Consider the following 22,102-nt stretch of genomic DNA (forward strand, 5'->3'; position numbering starts at 1 on the left):
AAGACGTTCTCCAGTTTTAAATCCTTAGGCTACCTCAGGTACTGTACTGCAATTAAGGAAATAGCACCTCACTTGGTTTCCACTCTCAAAGATGGATATAGATCAGGAAAGCAAGGACTGGAAGCTTGGCTTTGTATCTCCCCCAGAACATGGCAGTCTTAAGAACATAATTGGCTCTTAATTTTTTTTTTGGCAGACTGAATAAATGAACTATTCTTTGGAAGAGGCAGTAGGAGACCCAAACATTCCCTGCCCTGCCTTTTGGAATCATGTAGATGCTTTAAATTCAGGGGTTTATGAAGCTCACCCTCAGGTGTTTCCCATGATCCACTGATGGACCCACTCTTTCCTCCACCCCAATCTGAACACTGCAGAAATTGTTGCAACTAGGGAGGGAGTTTTGGGGGATACAGGGGAGAGAGACAGAGAGGCAGGGAGAGACAGAAACAGAGAGACAAGGGACAAGCTGAGGAAAGAAAGGGTGCTATCTGAAATATTTTCACTCATAATTCTGAAGACTCCTTTGAACCCTGAGGAACTCATACAGCATTCTACTCCTGGGCTTAAAAATCCAAATCAAGACAAGACAAAAAACAAAAACAAAAAACACACATAAACACTGCTGAGGATGGTTCAGTGTTTTATTGCTTCCTTAGCCTAAAGCCAATGTACTTGAGTAGTGGGGTACCAAAATGACAAGATATTACATTCAGAGCTTAAAATGAATGATGGGGAAAGAAGCCCTCAATTTGAACAGATTCCTAGGAGTTTCCTCAGGAAGACGAGAGCAGAAGCAGCAAAACTTCTGTCTCTTACTGAAATGGCAGGTATGTGATATCTACAATGAACCCAAGTCTGCAACTCTTTTTTTATGCCCTAGGGTTTTTTTCTCTAAAGTTTCTTTTCCAATTCACCCAGTGAGAGGCAGAAGGATTCCTCTCTGGCATAGGAGAGATGTGCTGTGCTTTCAAAATGGAAGGACCAAATATAAATTACATATAAATTAAAACAAAAAAGGGAAGTGATTTAAACTTCCACTGACCCTCCCCAAACTTAATGCTTTATTTTATAGTCAATACTTTTTTTTTAGTTAATAGTCTTTGGGAGACCCTATGTCATATTAAAATAATCAAGTTTCCATGGGCATTGTCACACAAAGTGTATTTTTATCCTGAGAATTACTTCTGCAATGTGAAGGAGTCCTTTGCAACACAGAGACTGAGTTGAAAGGTGTACCTTAAGGAAGGCATACATTTAATGTCATTTTATTTTGTTACATTGAGTGGGGAGGGGAAGGGAAAGAAGGACAGGCAGGAGGCACAGTATAGTTTGGTGGCAAGTATGCTGAACTTGTAAGTCAGGAGAATTCAGTTTAAGTTCTGATCCGAAAGATTACTAGTTCTGTGACAAAGTAAAATCACTGAACTTTTCTGAGTCTTAGTTTCCTCATCTTTAAAATGGGAATAACACTTATAATGTTATCTAACAGGTCAATTATGTGGGTAAGTACTTTGTAAATTTTAAAAGACTGTGTAAATGTTAAATTATTATTATAATAATTGTGGTACACTGAAAAGGCAATCAAGTTCCCTATTACGTCTGAGAATATCTGAGAATACTGTTTTCCAAGGAAGGGAGTAGGCACAAACGGAGGGGCATTAGGCTGTATCACATGGTATAGCCATGCATAAATAAATAAATGACACTTTACTATATGGATAAACCCACTACACAAAACTGTAAATGTCAGAGACATTTGGCAAAGTCAGAAGTATTTGGTAGAGTCTAAAATTATGTTATTTCCATGAAACATCCATCATCTATGTTGGTCTGCAATACTAAAGAGATAGGGGATTAACAGTCAATAACAACAACAAAAACCCTTTAATAAAATAGTTTAAAAAAATGACAACCCCTCCCACCCCCCAAATATGAAAAGTTAACAATTAAACCTAAGATTCTGGAGTTTCACAAATGATCTCAGACACTTCCAATGGTTGTCTATCATTTATAACATACATGAACAGTGCCCCAGCTTGAGAGAAGAGTCACCCCATGAGTGATGCTAAGAGTTTGACCACAGAAAACTACTTCTAAGGGCTGCTCCACCGTGGTCCCTGCCAAAGGAGGCACCTTCATCCCATCTTGCTTTGGAAAAACCTCAGCATTTTGCATATTCTTTTGCATGTGGGCGTACTGAAGGACAAGGCAGGAATACAATATAACATAAAAGTGCATTTATTCATATCAAAGGGCTATCTAAATCTTTAGAGTAGAGTAAACGGCATGGATGGGGATAGAGAAGATTTAGGGACTAAAGAAAAAATAAGTAATTGAACATCTCTCCCTCCTCCCAACTTTTTTTAAAAATTGCATTTGTATTAGGTCAGAAAACTTCCCATGATAACAAAAGCAAGAGTTTCCTCCCTGAGAAACATGTTTCTCTCTACTATATCCAACTCCTCTGTCTCACTTGGCTAAGGCATGGACAATCGTGCAGATGGTGCGAAAGCCCTCATAGTGATGCTCACTAGGTAGTTTTTCCCTTGTCCCTATTTTTGCGGGGAGCTCATCCAGCCACTAAGGGCAGCTGGTCATTAGTCGTCTTCTGTGAGCTCCGGCTTGCCAGGAGCAGGATCTCCACTCCCCAGCTCAGCTGCTTTCTTCTGCAGCTCCTCCACAGTCTGCAGAAGCGCTGACCTCTCCAGTTCCAAAGCCAGAGCTGTCTGTTTCAGTTTGTTCTCGTTGGCCATGAGAATCTCAATGGTGGCTTCGAGGCTTTGGATCTTCCCATTTGCCACCTGGAAGGTTAAGAAAAAGAACTTTATCATCTGATGGAAGAGGAGAGGGAACAGCAATTGCCCTAAGTCTTGGGGCCACATCACTGCTGTACCTAAATACTGAGACTGGCTGACTGCTCTAACCAACAGGGGAACTGGTTTATGTGTGTAGGTACAGAACATGTCACTCTAACAGCTATCTATTTTGACCCGTGCCATCCACTTTCTGTTTTACTCAACTTATGGGGATGGAGAAGGTTTTGTATTCACACATTCAACAGCTGAAACAACTAACTTTCCAAACACGGATCTCTATTACAGTAGCCCTTCATCCATTTGGCTTTGCAATGAAATCAGATGTTCCACTTAAATGAGTTTTCCAGATAAATGAACTTAACTCCTTTAAGTACACACTTAAAAACAATCCACATCATTTTTGATGGAAAGCCTTCTGAATCGTATTACACATCTCCTTGTCTTAGAACCAGAGATTCTCTCTGAAATAACCTTTTGTTGGATCATTTAGGACCATGATGAGCTATCATATTGTGCTGAAGCCTCTATGCTGAGCACACTCTGGCTTGCTGGCCTTTGATATTATTCTTCCCTCCTGCCTGAGCCCATTCCCCCTCACGGATTTTATCAGTTGTCACATTACCATTACTATTTTTAAAAACAATTGAGAACTAGAAAATAATAAAATGCATTCATTTCTATATATGTCAGAAAACAGGTTCACATATGAAATTTATATGTAAGTATGTTTCCATATATTTTATGTACATTCTCTCTACACATATAATTCTTTAAAAAAAAGTTTATTTATTTATTTTTAGTTGTCAACATTCACTACCATAATTTTTACATTTTCTCTCCCCCCCTCCAAAGACAGCATGCAATCCCATATAGGCTCTTACATATATATATATATTTCTATGTATTCAAATATATTCATCTCTATGTACAAATGTCAGAAAAGGGGGGTTATATATGAAACCATAAACATGGTACAATTCTATAAAATGTATATTCGATTTAACACGGTAGTAGCATCATGGTCCTGCTTATATCTATGTCCCTTTCTGACCCTTTTGTGACTTATGTCCCACTCTGCTCTCTTGTGTGTATTTGAAAAAGTTCTCATTAAAGTCTTTTATTTTTTAAAAATCACAATTACTACATCTTCCCCTCCCAAATAAAGGCCTTGTTCAGTGAAGCAAAACAAATCTGTGTTGTACTGGTGAAGTCTGAAGACGTACCTCTCAGTCTGCACACAGGAAGAGGGAGGCATGCTTCATCATCAGACTTCTAGAGTTGTGATTGGGCATCGTATAAACAGTTCTCCTGGTTCTATTTCACTTTGCATTAGTTCATACAAACGCTCCCAGATTTCTCTTGGATAATAATATTCCACTTACATTTATGTGCCATAATTTCTTCAGTCATTCCCCAATTGACGGTGACTAACTTTGTTTCCAATTCTGTACTCGTTAAAAATACTTCTTGTATATTCGTATTTTTTTTTTTTTTGCTTTTTGGAGGGCAATTGGGGTTAAGTGACTTGCCCAAGGTCACATGGCTAGTTTTTGTGTTACATGTCTGCGGCCACATTTGAACTCAGGTCCTCCTGACTCCAGGGCCGGTGCCCTATTCACTGCGCCACCTAGCCGCCACCCTCCCCCCCCTTTTTTTTATCTCTCTGGTGTAGATACCTAGTAGTGGTATCACTGGGTTAAAAGGTACGAAGAGTTTAGTGACTGTTTGGGTAAGTTCCAAATTGCTTTTCAGAATAAGCAGACCATTTGAAAGCCCTCTTAACAGCACATTAGTGTGTCTATTTTTCCATATCCTTTCCAATAACTGCCATGTTCCTTTTCTGTCATTTTTACCAAATTGAAGGATGGGGGATGGAGCCATAATTTGTTTTAATTTATCTGTTATTAGTGACTTGGATCACTTTTTCATATGGTTTTTGATTGCTTGAATTACTTCCCTTGAGAACTGCTTATTAATATCCTTTGGTTATTTATCTACTGTGGAATGGCTCTTATTTGTATATATTTGTATCAATGCCCTATATATTATGGATATCAGATCTCTATCAGAGAACTATGCTTCAAAGTTTTTCAGAGTTAACTGTTTTTCTCCTAAGTCTAAGTGCACTATTTATTTATGCAAAAAAGGTTTTTTTTCAACTTCATGTTGTGAAAGCGATCTCTTTGTATTTTCCTGAAATTTGTTTATTTTATGAACTTGTATATCTAGGTCATGTAATTATTTGGAATTTGTTGTGGCATATCATGTGAGCTTTTATCTAAGCCTAACTTCTGCCAGACCACAGTCATATTTTCCAGTTATTTTTGTCAAACTTATCTCAGTCGTTTGTGTCCAGTTTATTAAAAATTATGCTGCTATGGTTTAATTGTTTCTGTATCTGTACCTAATCTGTTCCACTTATCAACTTATCTCTTTTTCAAGAAGTACCAAAGACCTTAAGCTTAGAGTTTTGCAGTACAGTTTGAGATCTGGTGTTGCTAGACTCCTTTCCTTTCCACTTTCCCCCTCCATTATGTCCCTTGAGATTCTTGAAATTTTTTCTTCCAGATTAATTTTGTTATAGATTGGTCTAGTTCTATAAAGTGATTCTTTGGCAGTTTGGTATGTTACTGAATCTGTAAATTAATTTAGGTAATAGAGTCATTTCAGTTATATCAGAACATTCCAGCCATAAGCAATTAATACTCTCCAGTTATTACATCTTCCTTTAGTTCTGTAATGTTTTGTAGTTGGATTAATATAATCCCCATTTACTACAGAATATTACAACATTCCCATTTACTACAGGATTTACTACAAAATGTACAAAAAATCTGTGAGTCCACTGAGCAAGACAAGTGAACTCCCAGATTTTTTGTAGATTTTTCGTAATTATATAGTAAATTTCAATCAATTCCCCTCAGCACCCTTTTTCTGCTATGTTTTACTGATAATGTACAGAAGGGTTAACAATATTTATGGGTTTATTTTATGTCCTGCATTGTTACTGAAGTTATTATTTCCATTAATTTTTATGTGAATCTCTAGGGTTTTCTAAACCATAATAATCTACAAAAGCAATTAATTCTCCTTTTTGTTTGCCTAGACTTATTTGCATAATTCATTTTCTTGTATTGTTACAGAGAAACTTTCTAGAAACATATCAAGTATTAATGGTGACACTGGACATAAATTATTCTATCCCTGATCTTACTATAAAGGCCTCTAATGATTTATCAATTACAGATAATGGTAGCTCTTGGTTTTAGATACTGTTTAACATATTAAAGAAAGGACCATTTATTATTTGGCTTTCTGGTATTTTTAATATAAAAATGGTGAAGTTTGTTGATCTGATAAAATTGTATCACTTTATTTTTTTTGTTACTACTATGGTCTATTATATGTTTATAGTTTTCCTAATATTGATCGAATCCTGTGATCCTAGTACAAATAAAAGTTGGTCAGAGTATATATTCTTTTTAATATCCTACTTTAGCCTCTAAGTTCATATTTAATTTAATATTTTTGCATCAATACTCAGTAGAGATAGGGGTCATAATTTTCTTTCTCTGACATCTCCCCTGGTTTAGTTATTAGGACACTATTTGTCTCACAGAAGGAAACATCAACATATTATTACACATTATCTTATTTGATCATCAATCAATAAGTGTTTATTGACTCCTATGTGTCAAGCACAATGCTAGCACTGTGCCTGCAAACACAGACAATAATGAAATAGTCTCCGCCCTCAAAGACCTTTTGTTCTATTGGGGAAGACAGCATATACATAAATAACATAGATAGATACAAAATACACACATAGGCAGAAAATATGTACAAAGTGAACGTAAGGCTGAAAGGCAATTTGTGGGGCAAGGGTTGGAAGGTTTGAAGGGAAGCCAAAAAGGGTCTCACAACAATACTAAAAGGCAAGTAGGGAAGGCAGGAAGAATTATTACCTTTTTACCTTTTTTTTTTTTAAAAAGGAGCTAAGATTAATTAAATAATTAAGATCAATTAAAAGAAAAATGTGCACTTACAGAATAACAACATTTTAAATTAAAAGTTTGGCAAGAACTCTAATCAACAAAAGGAGAAATACTGATTTCAGAAGATGGATGATGAAGCATTCTTTGATCTTCAGAGAGGTGATGACCCCAAGATGCAAAATGAGGGCTACATTTTCAGACACGTGAGAATTTATTTAATTATGCATATTGGTTACAATTTTTTGGTCCAGTTTGGGGATGGGTGGGGAATAGGAAGGGGGAGATGATTGAAAGAGCTACTAAAAAAGAAAAGGACGTAGAAACATCTTTTTTTTTAATGCACAGAACAGAACAGAAAGTGGACCAGAAGGAAACAAAGGGAAGCAACACAGCTTTGAAAAAGACATTTTATTATCTACTTATAAGGAAAAGCAAGCTGTGCATAACAGACTCGCAGTCTCATATACTATCTTTTTTCTGTTCTACTCTGTATATGTGAACTGTTTCTTTTATTTGGTGTTACATTCAGAATAAAAAATTCAAAATAAAAAAAAAAGATGTTTGAAATGAGGACTGAGGGGCTTTTCTACAAGCAAAATGCACAGGGCTTTCTAAACAACTATTCTGGCTATTCAGAAAACTTTTTCACTTATTCTGGGTTCTCAGGTGTGTTCTGTGTTGTTGAGATCGTCAGGTTAAATCAAACACATCTACTTCTTCAAAAACCAACCTAGAACTTTGAACCTTCACTCTTCATGGCAGAGCTACTTCTCTTTAGCCCTGTACAAGTGAAACTGCTCATGAGTAATACTAGAAAAACAACTCATTAAATTAACTGTAGGTGGTTACTAAAGTTTAGATGGTTGTACTGATTAATGTTCAACATTAAAAAAAAAGATTAATTTTTTAAAAGTCAATTGAGCTTCCTAGACTCTCAGTTTCTCATATACAAAATGAGGTGCCTGGATTTAGATAAGGCCCCTTTCATCTCTAAACCTGTGATCCTATGTGTTTAAATATATTGTTAAATTCGACTACATCAAGTTTGGCTCACTGTTCCAGCCTATGGAGATCTTCTTGGATCCTGACTTTGATATCTGTGTTCTTGACCCTTGAATTTTGAGCCATATGCCTACTTGATAAGCATGGCATCTTATAAGAAGGCCATTATCTCCCTGACATGCCTTCTTCCTTCCCACCCACAACAGGAAGAAGCTTTATCCTAAAGAAGGCAAAGCTGCCCCTGGGACCCGATTGGCCTTGGCTTCCCTAACGCAGTTTCCTGGTCATATAGGGGCATAAAAGTCCTAGACACACTGGTGGGCTCCCAGGATTGTGAAAGTTACTTTCCCCTGTCCTTTTCACCAGATACATTTTCATCCAGAGGGAGACCAGGGGGATCACCTCCAGGAAAGTTAAGTGCCATTGTACCCTCGTTACTGGTGAGATATTAGGAGACACCCTGTTTTCCAGAGCTAAGGCTCAGCAAGCAGGCTATGGTCTGAGCTTGGCATGACAACAATCCTTTGCATTCACCCTGGGGATGATTTAACCATCCGTCAAAATCACATAATTACTGCATTGCTTTGACAAGCACCAGGTGTTCTCTGAGCTAGGTCATGAAGCCCTGCTATGAATTAAATTTGTCCCATTGTTGCTGCTACCCCGTCATTGTTAAGGCTAGAGCTCACTGCATAGCCACAGGTATAAGTATTGAGACCTCCCCAAATTGCCCTAGGTCCTCCCACTAGGGGTGGGGCCCTGGCACCTGTGTCCAGATCCCCTCTTTGCTTACAAGCTATTTCCCTCACTTTGAAATTAAACTTCTGTTTGATTCCTGACTCTCCTATCTCTAGCCTGTTCTGTTTGGTTCTGACCACCCACAGGTGAGGGGCCTGTTTGGTCCAGTTGATATTGGCTATCCTTGCTGTGTTAAGGCAAAGGAATCCTCTTCATGTTAAATGGTCAGTGACTTGTGAGTGCTTCCGTTTGTCCCAACACTGAACTAAACTAAGAGGACACTGGTATTTGAGTCATCCCTCCAAGATCATCTAAGTTCTTATTGAAGTCTTTGATAAAAATACTAAATAGCACACACGACCTAGGACAAGGGCCTGACACTAGAGACTTTCTTCCAGACTAATGTTGAGCTACTGGATAGGATTATTCAACCAGCTCCAAATCAACGTGTCTATATGCTTATTAAACCAGCCCACATCTCTCCATTTTTTTTTCTACCCATATAGGATGAAGGACGATTCTAAATTCCACAGTATTCCCCTGATTTAAAAAGTCCATCAAAGAAGGAAACAAGGTTAGTACAGCATAATCTATTCTTTTTAAAAATTAATTAATTAATTATTTTTAAAAAGCAATTGGGGTTAAGTAACTTGCCCAAGGTTACACGGCCAGTTATTTTGTGTGGGTGTTAAGTATCTGAGGCTGTAGCCGATCCTGGGTCCTCCCGACACTTGGGGCTGGCGCTCTTACTCACTGCGCCACCTGGCCACCCCGGCATAATCTATTCGTGATGAAGTCATACTTGCTCGTTTGGGTTGTTGCTTCCTTTCTGCGTGCTCACTAACCATTCCTTTAATAATACTTCCTAGAATTTTGCCAGGTATCAAAGTCAAATTCTCCAGTCTACAGTCTGCACTTTATCCTGGTCCTCATAATCTTTCACGGGTTTGAAATTTGACAATTGGCTCAGCAACCACATCCAACAATTCCTTTCATGCTCTGGATTGTGGTTTGTTTAGGACTAGTGACAACTAGGTACCCTGTTACATTCTTGCTTCACTTGGGCTTCATCTACTTATTAGCCAGTTTTGGTTTTGCCCTTTCTAGTCTCCTTGGGAGAGAAAATCAAGGCCAAATAAAAGCTGAGTGGTTCTGCCTTCTCCCTACCAACCTCGTACCATTTTCCCATCCACCCCAAGCATTAGTAGTGATGTTATCAGGCAGAGGCTGCTTATGTTTGGCATGTGGTTTAAAAAAAAAACAAACCCCAACACATTGTAATATGTCGACACCTGACTCATTCTTTAAGGGCTTTCCACTATTCTAGCCCACAATGATACATCTCTCGAGTTCATTATAGCACTTACAATCTGCTCCACACAATCCTATATCATTTAACTATATCACGCCTTGTTTATTTTCTCAGACTGTAATGCTATTTGAGGATAGGGACTGTGGTACCTGTTTCATGCTTCTCTGGAAGCACTCAGAAGGTCTACCTGCCATAGGCTCTTAGTAATTACTTGTTGGACAGACAATAGGACAAACTCAAGTGCCTCAATGGCCCAATCAGCATCATTAAATAGTACCTATTGTGAAATGGCCTCATATATGGTACTATAAAAACCGAGTGAAATGATAAACTCTCTGGCCCTGGTAATTTACTACTAACAAGCTTAAAAAAAATAAACAGCCATTTGGTACTTCTATTAAATGGAAGGATAAAAGAGTTTTCCTGTTTAGGAAAAAATGTAGCAAACAAACCACTTAAATACTTACTGAATACCTACTGTATTAGCCATTATAAAAGAAATGGAAAATGTGATTCTTTAAGAGCATAATCACCTCTTGCCTGTACTATTTATTGCAATTTCTCTGCCTCAGGTCTTTCCCTTCTCTGAGCCCTTCCCCATTCCTAAAGCACAGTAATGCCCTTGTCACTACCCTACTCAATAAAAAGCTCTGGCTCCCTACTTCTTCCAGTTGTTTCTCAGTGGAAGCCATTGTTCCCTTTTGTGCTTTGCATAGTCCAGCCAACCTGGCATTCTTCTGGTTTCTCACATATCCCATGTCATCTTCTTTCTCAGTGTCTTCACACACAAGCTGTTCCCCATGCCTGGAATTTACTCCCTCTTCACCTCTGCCTCTTGGAATCCCTAGTGACCTTCAAAACCAAACCCAAGGGCTTTCTACAAAAGGTTTCTTTCCTGATCCCCCCAGCTTTTAGCACTTTCCACTCCCTGATGCATGACATGTTTACCCCAATAATTCCCTGAGGGAAGGCACTGTCTTTTTTCTCCCTGTATCTCACTGCCTGAAAGGGAGCCTGACATTAAGAAGATGCTTGCTGAATGACTGAGAGTACAACACACACATATGAAGAAATAGAGAGTATTGGCGTGGGGGTTAAGAGGCCAAGCTTCTAGGGGCAGCTAAGTGACACAATGAATAGAGTTCTGGCCATGGAGTCAGGAGGACCTAAGTTCAAATCTGGCCTCAAGACACTTAACACAAAAACTAGCCATGTGACCTTGGGAAAGTCACTTAACCCCAATTGCCCTGCCTTCTCCTCCCCCCCCCCCAAAAAAAAAAGAGACTAAGCTTTTAGTTCTAGGTCTGCTTCTATCAAATGATGGTTTTGGACAAGACAACAGCCAGTGCTGGGCACACAGTAGGAGCTTAATAAATGCTTATTGCCTGATGGCTTCCTTTTAGCTCTAAAGTTTTACAGCTTATATGAATAATAACTAAACTCAAACTAACAAACTAACACCGTGTACACAGGTATGCTTTTTCTCTAGTTAGCTCAAAGAAATAACAGCAGAAAAATGCTGTTGTTACTGCTCACTACTCAGTGCCTAGGCCTTTCCTGCAAAAGGTACCAGCCTGTGCTTTTCTGAATTGTCACCTTCCCAGAAGGGCTACAGTGGAGAAGCAGCAGCAGGACATTCCTGCCGACATTTCCGATACCCTGGCCACACAACCTCTGCCAAATAAAACCAACGCAGGAGCTGACATGCTTATTTCAGTTCTAGACATCTGTTTTGTTAGAAATGGGTCCATGATGCCATACCATAGTGAAATAACTTTTGTTCTGGGGTCATCTTGAACTGCCACCCTAAACGCACATGGAGACTCACAGGCAAGCTCCTACACTAGATCCTAAAATCCCCATGAGGGTTTAGAACTTCAGCACTAGGGTTCAGGAACTCTGACAATACTTCAGGGGCCCTAAGTATTTGTAAGAGTTTCTATGCAATAGCTCGACCCTTCAGAATCAGATGAATCAGAGGATTTGTCTTAGAATAGTCCCCAAATAATTTTTTGGAGGGGGGGGGGAAGGCAAGGCAATTGGGGTTAAGTGACTTGCCCAAGGTCACACATGTCAAGTGTCTGAGGCTAGATATGAACTCAGGTCCTGCTGAGTCCAGCGCCTGTGCTCTATTCACTGCACCACCTAGCTGCCCCAGGAATATTTTTTAAATTGTCTTTGGTCTTCCACAAAACAACACCAAGCTGTGTAGATATGGCCAATGTCTGAACTTTGTTTGAAAGGGGTGGCCTTTACAGTAGATTTGGTTTTTTAGCTTTTGAGACAACTGCAATTTTGGGTCCTCTGTTATCACTGATAAATACACATCAGCCAAGAGACTGATTATTATGATTTGAATTACAAAAATATTTAATAAGACTACTAATTTATTTCATATACACTGTCAAATTATGTAAAATGTCTCCCAGTGGATTAACGAAAAAGATGTTTTTACCATAAAAAGGTTCCCACTGATGTTGAAAACCCCTTATATAACATTAATACCTCCATACATTTGCATAGAATTTTACACTTCTTTCTTGTGTCTTTGCAGACATTATCTTATCTGATCTTCACAAGAATCCTGAAAGGTAAATAGGATGGAACCATCACCCCCATTTTACAGAAAAAGAAACTGAGAGAGTAAGTGATTTGTCCAAAGGCAAAGAACAAATCACCGGTGGAGCTATGACTACAATCCCATGCCAATATGCCAAACTCTCAAAATTGTATATTCGATTCCATTAAAAAAACCATGTGTTAAGTGTCTATATGCAAAGCACTCTGTAAGGAGGCAGGACACCACGTTTTTGATAAAAACATGCAAGTAACCATGATGTGCATAGCAATCACACATGATAAGTGCATCAGACAGGTACAAGATAAAGTACTATGTGGGGTCCAAGGAGAAAAGATTCCAAACATTTTCAGTTTTTATTTGTGTTTACCTTTGTGAGTCATGGCCAATGGTATGTGATTAGGGCGGAAGCTTCTAAAGGCCTAAGGATCAATGTATGTCCCAATTGTGTCAATTAAATAAGACAAATATTTAGTAAGCACCTATTATTTGGTCAACCAAACCTTCTGTATTTTCTTCAGCTGCACCTGACAACAAAGAACTATGAGATTAACACCCAGCTGATTGGACAGCTCCATTCTGGGTCTCTCAATAAGCTGATGTTTCCCTACAGATTGATTTGGTTTGGCTCTCGGAATCTGCTATCAAGTAGGTCTTAAGTGGAGCATCCCTTCCAAGCCTTGGTTTATTTCAGGGTGACTGTGGAAAGAGCCAAGTTTGGGGATACCCTGGTCACAGCACACAACAGAGAGCAAGTCAACCTCAATGTTGCATAGACTGCTACCCACATCATTTGCTCCACATCTGAAGTGTCCAGCAACGGGCACTTTGGACAGAAAGCTTCACGCCCTCTTACCTGCAGTTCTTCTAAGAGGTCAAGGTTCTGTTTACGCAAGCTGCTGTTAGTCTTTTCTAATTTATCCATTCTTTGGTTGTCACTGAGTGGAGAGGAATCAATAAGTTCATCCTGAAGCACATGGTATTCAACTTCATAAGCTTGTAACTGCTTGGAGATGTCCATCTCAAACACCTGTTGCATATAGGAATGGAGTCAGGCACTGAGAAGGCCGAGAACCACAAACATATTCATGTGACTTCACTGAGCCAGCATTTATTAAGCACCTATTACACAACTATTCCAAGAGGATAGGCATTATGTTTTATTTAAGTTTTGGATCTTCCCTCACCACCACCTCCCCTCTCTTCCAACCCCACTCCCAACTTTCTCTCCCTTTCCATCCTCTCCTACCCCTCTCCATCAGTACCTAGCACACCTCTGTACACACATCTGACAAGTTCATTAAGTGCTTGTGAAGTAAATTAATGAATGCATGCATGCTTAGCTTTGGTCAAGCCCTATGGGGAACACAAAAGATGGGCATACTTTCTATCCTCCAGGAACTTAACCATTTGGATCAGTTACCCCCCTGACGCTCTATGAGAAGACATAATAAAACATTAAATAACTAGAGAAGAATTTTAAGGCAACACATAATCAAATAAGAGATAGGCTCATTTCCATTACCAATTATCTAAACAACACAACCTTTTTCAAACTTTGCTAGAGAATCCTTTCTCTACCAGGTAAAATTATCCTTTTAGAGCCTGAAAAGGCAGCTAGTTTCTTTCTACTCCAAGTCTACATCCTAAAATGCTATCTACCACAATAGGTTTTTAAAAAATGATCCATTCCCCCATTCATGATGCTATTGAGTCAAAGTTTAATTATAGTTCATCATCAGGAGAATGGCTATGCAATAGAAGTGTTTACTGAAAGACCCTCCTTGGACCAAAAAATAAAGATGCAGAAATGAATACAGAACCCAAATGTCACCCACATAGATGAGTGAATGAGGAACAAAGCTCAAGTTGTCCTCCTTCCCATAATAGTAATAGTGACAGAAAAAACCACACATTAGAAAAATAACCCTAAACCACAAAAGTGAATCAGTTGCTCATTGTTTGGTCTCTCTTAGAAGACAGTGTGATTTGGTGGATAGAATACTGAAGGGACTCAGGAGGCTCTGGGTTTACTGCTGCCTAGGCTATTTTTTCCCCTCCCTTCATTGTTTCCATGAAAATAATAATGTAGTCGCCTCTTCTAGAACAGTTAAGTGATGGCTTAAATGTATTTGTAGTTTGGGATTTCATTTAAACTGGGTTTTCTATAAGGGGTCCCAATATGTTACTCAGAAAATGAATTTACAGAGGGAAGTTAAGGTTAAAAACAGTCAGAAATATTCAAATACAATGCTAACCCGTTTCTAATGCCGCAACTTTAATATGGTCACATCAGTGAGGACATGTTTTAATCCCCTTTTGAAGCCACACTCAGAATTTTAAGCAACAGAATATAAAATAATTTCATCCCACCTTCCTATACAAATATCTATATGTTCTCCTCCTTGAGATGACCTCTTTCCTTCCTAGTTTTCAATTAGTAAAATTACATGAATACAACAAACTGAATTTGGCAAATACATATTTACTGACATATACATGCAGAAAAGAAATAAAATACATGATATTTATATAGTACTTTATTTTTCAAAGAATCTTCATGTACCATATTTTGCTCTCATAACAACTTTAAAGTAGGTAGGGGTTATAATATATTAGCCCTGCTTTACAGATGAGGAAAATAAGTCTCTTGGAGAGGTGAAGTGATTTCCCTACTATTCCAAGGAGAGTAAATTGGAACAAAAACCCATGTCCTCTGACTTACATGCCACCAATCTTACCCCCACACCACAGCTGTCTTTCATTTTTACAGCAGATGACTATGAAACCACATTTTGCCTCCATAGGTAATTCAATTTAAGTCAACAAGTATGCCCTCAAGGAAAAGGAACCTAAATGTTTGAGAATCTAATTTGCCATTTTAACATAACAAAAAGCAACTAATGGATCCCAGATCAGAACAAAATTATTTAAATAGTTTCAAAACATTCATGTATGCATCACTTTAGGAAAATTCAATGTTCAAGAATCAGACCATATAAAACAGAAGACCTTGGGCAACTTATTTCAGTGTATTTGGAATCAAAAGGTCTTGGTTAAAAGCCTCTATCTGCCACTCACTACTTGTGAAACATGAGACAAATCACTCAAACTTCTCTGGGTCTCAGTTTCCTCATTTCTAAAATGGGGGGTAGGGTGGGGTGGAGATGAACTAGATGACCAATGAAGTAAGATTATGACATCTGAATTAAAAAGCTGAAATATAAAAGCATTCATTGTAGGCTGCTTTAAATAATGTACTTCCCAGGTGCATATAAATAGGATTGTATTTGCAAAAAAACAAAACAAAACAAAGAAAAACAACAATTTACATACAACTTTCCTGGTGTACAAACCAAGACAGAAGTAGAAATCTTTTGAATGGTGTGAAGGTCAGCTTCAGATTCAGGAAGACCTTAGTTCAAACTCCAACTCTATACTCTAGGTGTATGACCAAGAGCAAGTAATTAAACTCTAAGCAAGTTACTTACTAACCTCTTAAGAGTCCTGGGAAACTCCCCAAACCTAAGTTAGAAGGGAAAAGCTGAATAGCACTGGCAGAAGGAATTTACATTACTGAAATTTTCCTCCACTGATGAAGACACAGGTTCAAACCCCGCTCCTCTGTCCCCAAATTTGTGCTGAAATGCAATGCAGCTTTTTGACTGAATCAAACTTCACAGAACAAATCCCCTTAACAAAAGGATTTATTCTATAAAACTTGGACTCAGTCAAATGGTCGCACTTGAGGACCTAGAAGGCCACCAGGTTCCCTACCCATGCCCTAGGAAGTATCTTGGGCTATAATCATTATTACCCAATTGTTTCATCACCACCTGACTGCCAAATCTACTGCTCTCCTAGTTTTTGCCACTTTATTCTAGAATCTACCCCAAACCATGGTAATATATGCTAGATTCTGAAAAGACAGCTTCACTCCCAGAACAATACCTCTGAACTGTTAATTAGATATTTTGTGAAAGGGAGGGCTCCTTCTTCTTAGTTGAAGGATACAAGTGGTGTATTTCAGGTCTCAGAATCTTTGCCACCAGAAAGCAAGACAGGTTGGGAACATTGATATGCCAAATCAAAGCAGCAAAATAAAAGCTGAAGAAAGACCAATCATATACCAGGGCTAGGAGGCCTGAGCATTCAACAGGACCTGTAGCCATCTGAGTTTTTTTTATCATGAGCTTACTGAAATGAGAGCATAAGGATTTCACGGGACCAAAGATGTAGAGTTGGAAGGTTCCTTTATAGGTTATCAAACTCTAATCATTTTACAGACAAGGAAATGAGGTCCAGAAGTTAGGTGACTTGTCCAAAGTCATACAAGTAGTAACAGGGTCAGGATCTGAACTCCAGACCCCTGACTTAAAGACTAGCATTGAAGGACTTACACAGACCTATACACAGTTGCATAGTATCTTAAACAATGAATTACCAAAGTAGCTTTGCTGGATGATGTGTTTTCTTTCTAATTATTTCATTTTAAAAAAAAGTGACACAGTTCTAAGTTTAGTAATAACCCATAAGTTCCATGCTTGGTTTTCCTAAGATTTTTCATATAAGTTCCAGACACCTGGTGCTAAGGACATGAAGCCAATATTTCCATTTGTCAAGCCTCTCATATACTCCTTAACACCCCAATTGAATCTACCCAGTTCCAGGTTTTCAGTATTGAAAGATAATGAGCTATCCATTTTTAATGGCACAAACAGCTCCAAAGTTATTCTGCCTGCTTTGGCAAGACAAAGCCAGTAGAAGACTGCCAAGGTTAGGATCTGTGCATCCAAGCTCTGAGCTTCTGAAGAGTGTATATTTTTAATTTGATACACAGCTTCCTAAATAACTACCCTGTCTGTATCCAAGTTTCTTGGACTTGGGCGTTGATATCACTAATGGCTATGCTTAAAAAAAAAAAGTGTAAAAAGTATGCAGAGACACTGACACTATTCCTATCTCACAAAACATCTGCTATACTTTTTGTTTGTTTTTTTGTAAACCGATCCCAAAATGACAATAGCATCAGATCCATCTCCACTTCATTTCTATGTGGTCTTAAAATATCCTGATGTCTCTGCAGGCCATTTTAAGGACAGGAATATTCATTTTCAGGCTCAAACCACGGTTAATATGGAAGAAACATGAAGAAATGATGACAAGAAAAACCTCGGGTCCTTCACTTGACAAGATACATCTGCCCTTTCCAGTTGGAATGTCTGATCTTTTTAGAAGTGCTTAGTTTCGCAGCTGCTCCTGGGCTTTTAGGTGACAGCTGGAGGATGAGAAGGGTCCAGTATAGCTTTTACAAACATCTGTATCTGGTACTGGGAGTTGTGTTCTTTCTCCTTCCAGGTCCAGATCAGGCCACAATTTCTCAAGGTTTTGTGATCTATGGAATGAATTATTTTGATGAAATGGGGCTATGGCTGCCCTCAATGACCACCCAGAAATGTCCAGCTGGTACAAGCCCATCTGTGTGGTTTTCCTGGCCACACAGGAAGCCTCTTAAACCTGTCTGACTCTTTGAGTACAATGTACCATTGGAGGAGGTTCTGGGAAATGTGAAGGAGGAATGGGAAGAGTATAAAGAAGGGAACAGAGAGTATTAAGCTTCCAGACACAAGATGAGAAAAAGAGTAAGAAAAGACAGAGTTCCTTTTTAGCTCTAAATTTAGGGTTCCTGGCTTTATTTGCTTCTTATCAAGACTGTCAGTAGGGAAGAGGCCTTATGATTCCCTTTGAATAGCAGCTAGTAATACCCCAGGGGTTTGTGGGATTTGAGGGGAAGAAAGAGTAGTCACTGGTCTCTAGGCTTTGGTGTTAGTGACTAAGAGTTCATAATTTTTTCCCCATGACTTACACATTAGCATAGATGAAGACAAATAAAGGAAAGGAATGCAATAGGAACAAAAGAATGTGAACAGTAAAAGGAAAAAGGAACACAAAATTTGGTTTATATGGCTAAAACAGAGGAAAACAACATAATTTGTGGCACTCGAAGGTTTACAATGCACTTTATCTACATTATCTCACCTGATCCTTCCAACAACCCTGTGAGTTAAGCATTCTGGGCAGAGGCAGCATATTCTCTATTTTACAAATGGGTAAACAGAGAGGTCGTGATGTCATTGTCACATTGTCACAAAGTGTCTGAAGCAGCATCTGAACCCATCTCTTCTGATTCCCAAATGAATTCTTTCCATTATACTACTCTGTCTCACGATAAAGGAAAGGACAAAATTTAGATATATACATATGTGTATGTATGTATATATATGTATATGAATTTAATTTAATCAAAATGTATTCTAGTCAATGGACAACTGCTGAATGGCTTCAAGAGATTATCACACCATTATCTGTAGGTCAGTTAGAACAACATTCCCAACTTTTCTCAGGTCATATTTGCTCCATCTTCACTCTTCACCACTTAAGGTAACACAACAAATGAAAACAACACAGCACTTTGGGCAGAGCTGGTCCTATAGAAGATTCCTATAAGTTTCCCTGGTTTTGGTTTCTCTGCTCTACTTGACTGCCAGAAGCCAAGAAATATTGGACATGAAAGAACTTTTTCAGTTCTTTATTGTTGCCCACTTGCTACCATGATTTCCTTTAGTAATAAGTGAACTTCAAAGGGTTCCTTCAGCATCATTGGAGATGGAAGAACTGCTAGCAAGTAGGATGCAGGACAGATATTCCAGAGGAAGCCCAGAGAAAAGAGGCAAGGCCAACAGAAAGGAAGAGGGAGACAGAAAGGAAGAGGAAGGAGAAACTCCTCTTTGTTTCAAATATTTAGCATCTCTTTTTCTTTGCTGTGAATCTGACAGGTTTCCACTCCAAATGCCTACCTCTTTAATGATAGAGTTCTTAGTTCATAAGGGACAGAAAAAATCCACATCCCTCAATGGTTCAATGAAAGCACTCCAAAATCTTGTCATTCACCAGCATATTTCAACAGATCTGTGATTTCATTAAAGTGAGTATATTCCCTCCAATGGCACATAGTCCATTCATGCCTTCCCAAAAATCCTCTGCAAAGAATTCACCCAACATAACGAAGACCTTCCTCTCTAGAAATCCTGACATTGCCCAGATACTGATGAAGAATGTAGGCTCTCAACTTCATTCTTGTTATGTCTGACTGTCTTCCTTTTCTGACTATCTGATGACATTCTCCAAATCACCTATCCTTTGTTAACTGGCTATTGGGTTAAAGATTTTAAGCATGTTGGAAAGGCCATGGAGGATGACCTTGCATAGGAGAATGAGAGCAGTGCCCTGAAAACTCAGAGAAATGGCAGTGTTGGTCAAGTGGTTTGGTCAGAAGAAAGACTATTAGGAACTGTGGAAGGTGAGCAGGTTGGAGCCAATGAAGTGCGGAGAACCTGTTCTAAGAGTTTGGCTGTGAAAGGGAAGAAAGAAATAAGATGACAACTTCAAGTGTTATACGAACGTCATATTCTAAGGATGGTGGAGAGCTGGACATGTTTGTTGGTAGCAAGGAAGGAGTCAGTAGATGAGGAGAGAAAATGAAAATCCTTCTGGAGAAAATAAAGACATATATGTTAAGACTATATAACCCTCTTAGGAGGGTTTAGAGCTGGGTGAATAGCCAGACCACAAGAGTGGGTCATAATGTAATATTAATAAGTTAGTGTTGACTTCTGAGAAGGTCTATAGATCTCTTCTACGCCATTCATAAAATGTGGTCATGTAGCTTCTGCTTGAAAACCTCTGGCAAAGGGCAACCCATGGCTACTCATTTAACTTTAGGGCATCTTTAGTTGTTAGAATGCTTTTCCTTACATCAGATCTTAATGCACTTCTTTACAACTTCCACCTTAATATCACCTTTGTCTTTCTTCAAGGAAAGTTAATTGGGTGAAACTAACCATGATGAAATAAAGATAAATTTTAAATCCTACATTTCAATTCAAATCAACTGCATAAATACACAGGGGAATCACAGAAAGACTAAAGGTCCTGGGAAAAACATATCAGGTTAATAAACATCAATCAATTTAATGACAATTTAATAAACATATTAAGCACTTACTATGTGCTAGACACTGTGTTAGGTTCTCAGGATACAAAGACAAAAATGAAATAACCATTGTCTTCAAGAAAGTCAATCTGGCTTGCATTATGGCTTTTAACCCCACTGCTGTAGTACAACTACGATCTCCAAAGTTATCAATAATATCTTACGTTAAATACAATGGTCATATCTCAGGCTTTATTCTACTTGACTTTTCTACAGCTTTTGACACTACTGACTATCTCCATCTTTCTAAAGACTCTATCATGCCACTGGCTTCCCATTATAAATGCTCATGAACCAATATCTCTTTTTTTGAAAACATACCTTTCCTTCTGTCATGGAACTCTGTCTTCTCTGACAGGTCAGAGCAAAAAGAGATGTCTTCCCCTTTAGCAGTGAGATCAATTTACATTTAATGTACCATGCTGTTGTTGTGTCTGGGAGAAACACAAACTAGCTAAAGCTAGCCAACAAAGTAATATGCGGTCAGATTAAAAGGTGAGTTTCCCATAATTAGGAGCATTCAAACTGATAATAAATGACCAACTGCCTAGGGATGTTTTTCAAGGGAAAGTGGGAGAATGAATTCGATGACACTGGAATGCATATGGTTCTATAAATTAATTTATGCTACTCTTGGAGAGTTACTCTGAGTTTCCATAAATTGCAGATGAAGATGAAATACCTAGAGAATTCACCAGGAAGAGATTTTAATTTTCATGCACAATAAAATAGTAAACCAGTATTTGCTGAATACCTATGGCATGTTAGGATGGTTTAGAAAAGCCCACAAGCAGTTTACAATCTATGGCAAAACAAACTGTGGTACATAAATGTAATGGAAGAAAACTGTATTGGAAGAAAAGCAAGTCTGATGAGAGAAGCATAGAAAGATTTATGTGAACTGATACAAAATGAAGTAAGCGGTGCCAAGACAATAACGTGTATGATGAGCAAAATTATAGAAATGGAAAGAACCACCACACACACACACACAAAACTGAAACTGAAAGTTGCTAAATTATGAAAAATAAACTTGACCCCAAAGAAGGCCTATTCAGAAGGTACCTCCTCCCTCTTGCTCCTCTGTAGAGCTTGGGGACAACAGGTGCGAAGCACTGCATGTAATGGAAGATTTTAGTAAGTGTCTATCAATTTTATAGAATTTTTTTCTCTACTTCCTTCTCTTTCTTTAAACAAGTTATTTGGAGAGTATAAAGGAGTTGGGCAGAGGACAGATTTAAGGGGAAATCTAAGTAATGTAAAAAAAAATGCATCAAAAAAATCTATTTTTAAAAAACTTTACTTTCTAATTGTACTAACTATAATCTATTAAGCCCCAAAATATTGTAGAACCTTCTAAAATAAAAGCTATACACACTCAAAAGGGTTTGGCCTAGTAATTTAGACTAGGAAAAAGCCAAGTGGATGACAGATATATTCTAGGCATGACACAAAGGCATGGATGGATGAAAAATGAAAAGTCATATACAGCAAGGAGACTAGTTAGGTTATGCATGTGGAGATTCTTGGTCAGCTACAATTTGGATTCAATGGCCTTTGAGGTCCTATTCAACTCTCAGGGTCTGTCATTTAGGGAATTACTCTCTT

At 38.4% G+C, this 22,102-nt stretch overlaps 1 protein-coding gene across 12 annotated transcripts in view; it reads right to left on the minus strand.

Annotated features, from left to right (window-relative positions):
• Positions 1-623: 623 nt before the first annotated feature.
• TBC1D1 (TBC1 domain family member 1) overlaps positions 624-22,102 on the minus strand; it is a 318,238-nt gene continuing 296,759 nt past the window's right edge. For all 12 annotated transcript variants that reach the window (XM_069068580.1, XM_069068572.1, XM_069068589.1 and 9 more), the window contains 2 exons: positions 13,298-13,471; positions 624-2,801 (listed from right to left, as the gene is read on the minus strand). In XM_069068580.1, coding sequence (XP_068924681.1) covers positions 2,598-2,801; positions 13,298-13,471 — 378 coding nt within the window. In that variant the 3' untranslated portion in view covers positions 624-2,597. The remainder of the gene's footprint in view (positions 2,802-13,297; positions 13,472-22,102) is intronic.

Source organism: Petaurus breviceps, unplaced genomic scaffold (genome assembly GCF_028583685.1).
Source record: "Petaurus breviceps papuanus isolate PSGF00001 unplaced genomic scaffold, PetGlider_PUasm1.0 140, whole genome shotgun sequence".
NCBI lineage: Eukaryota > Metazoa > Chordata > Mammalia > Diprotodontia > Petauridae > Petaurus > Petaurus breviceps.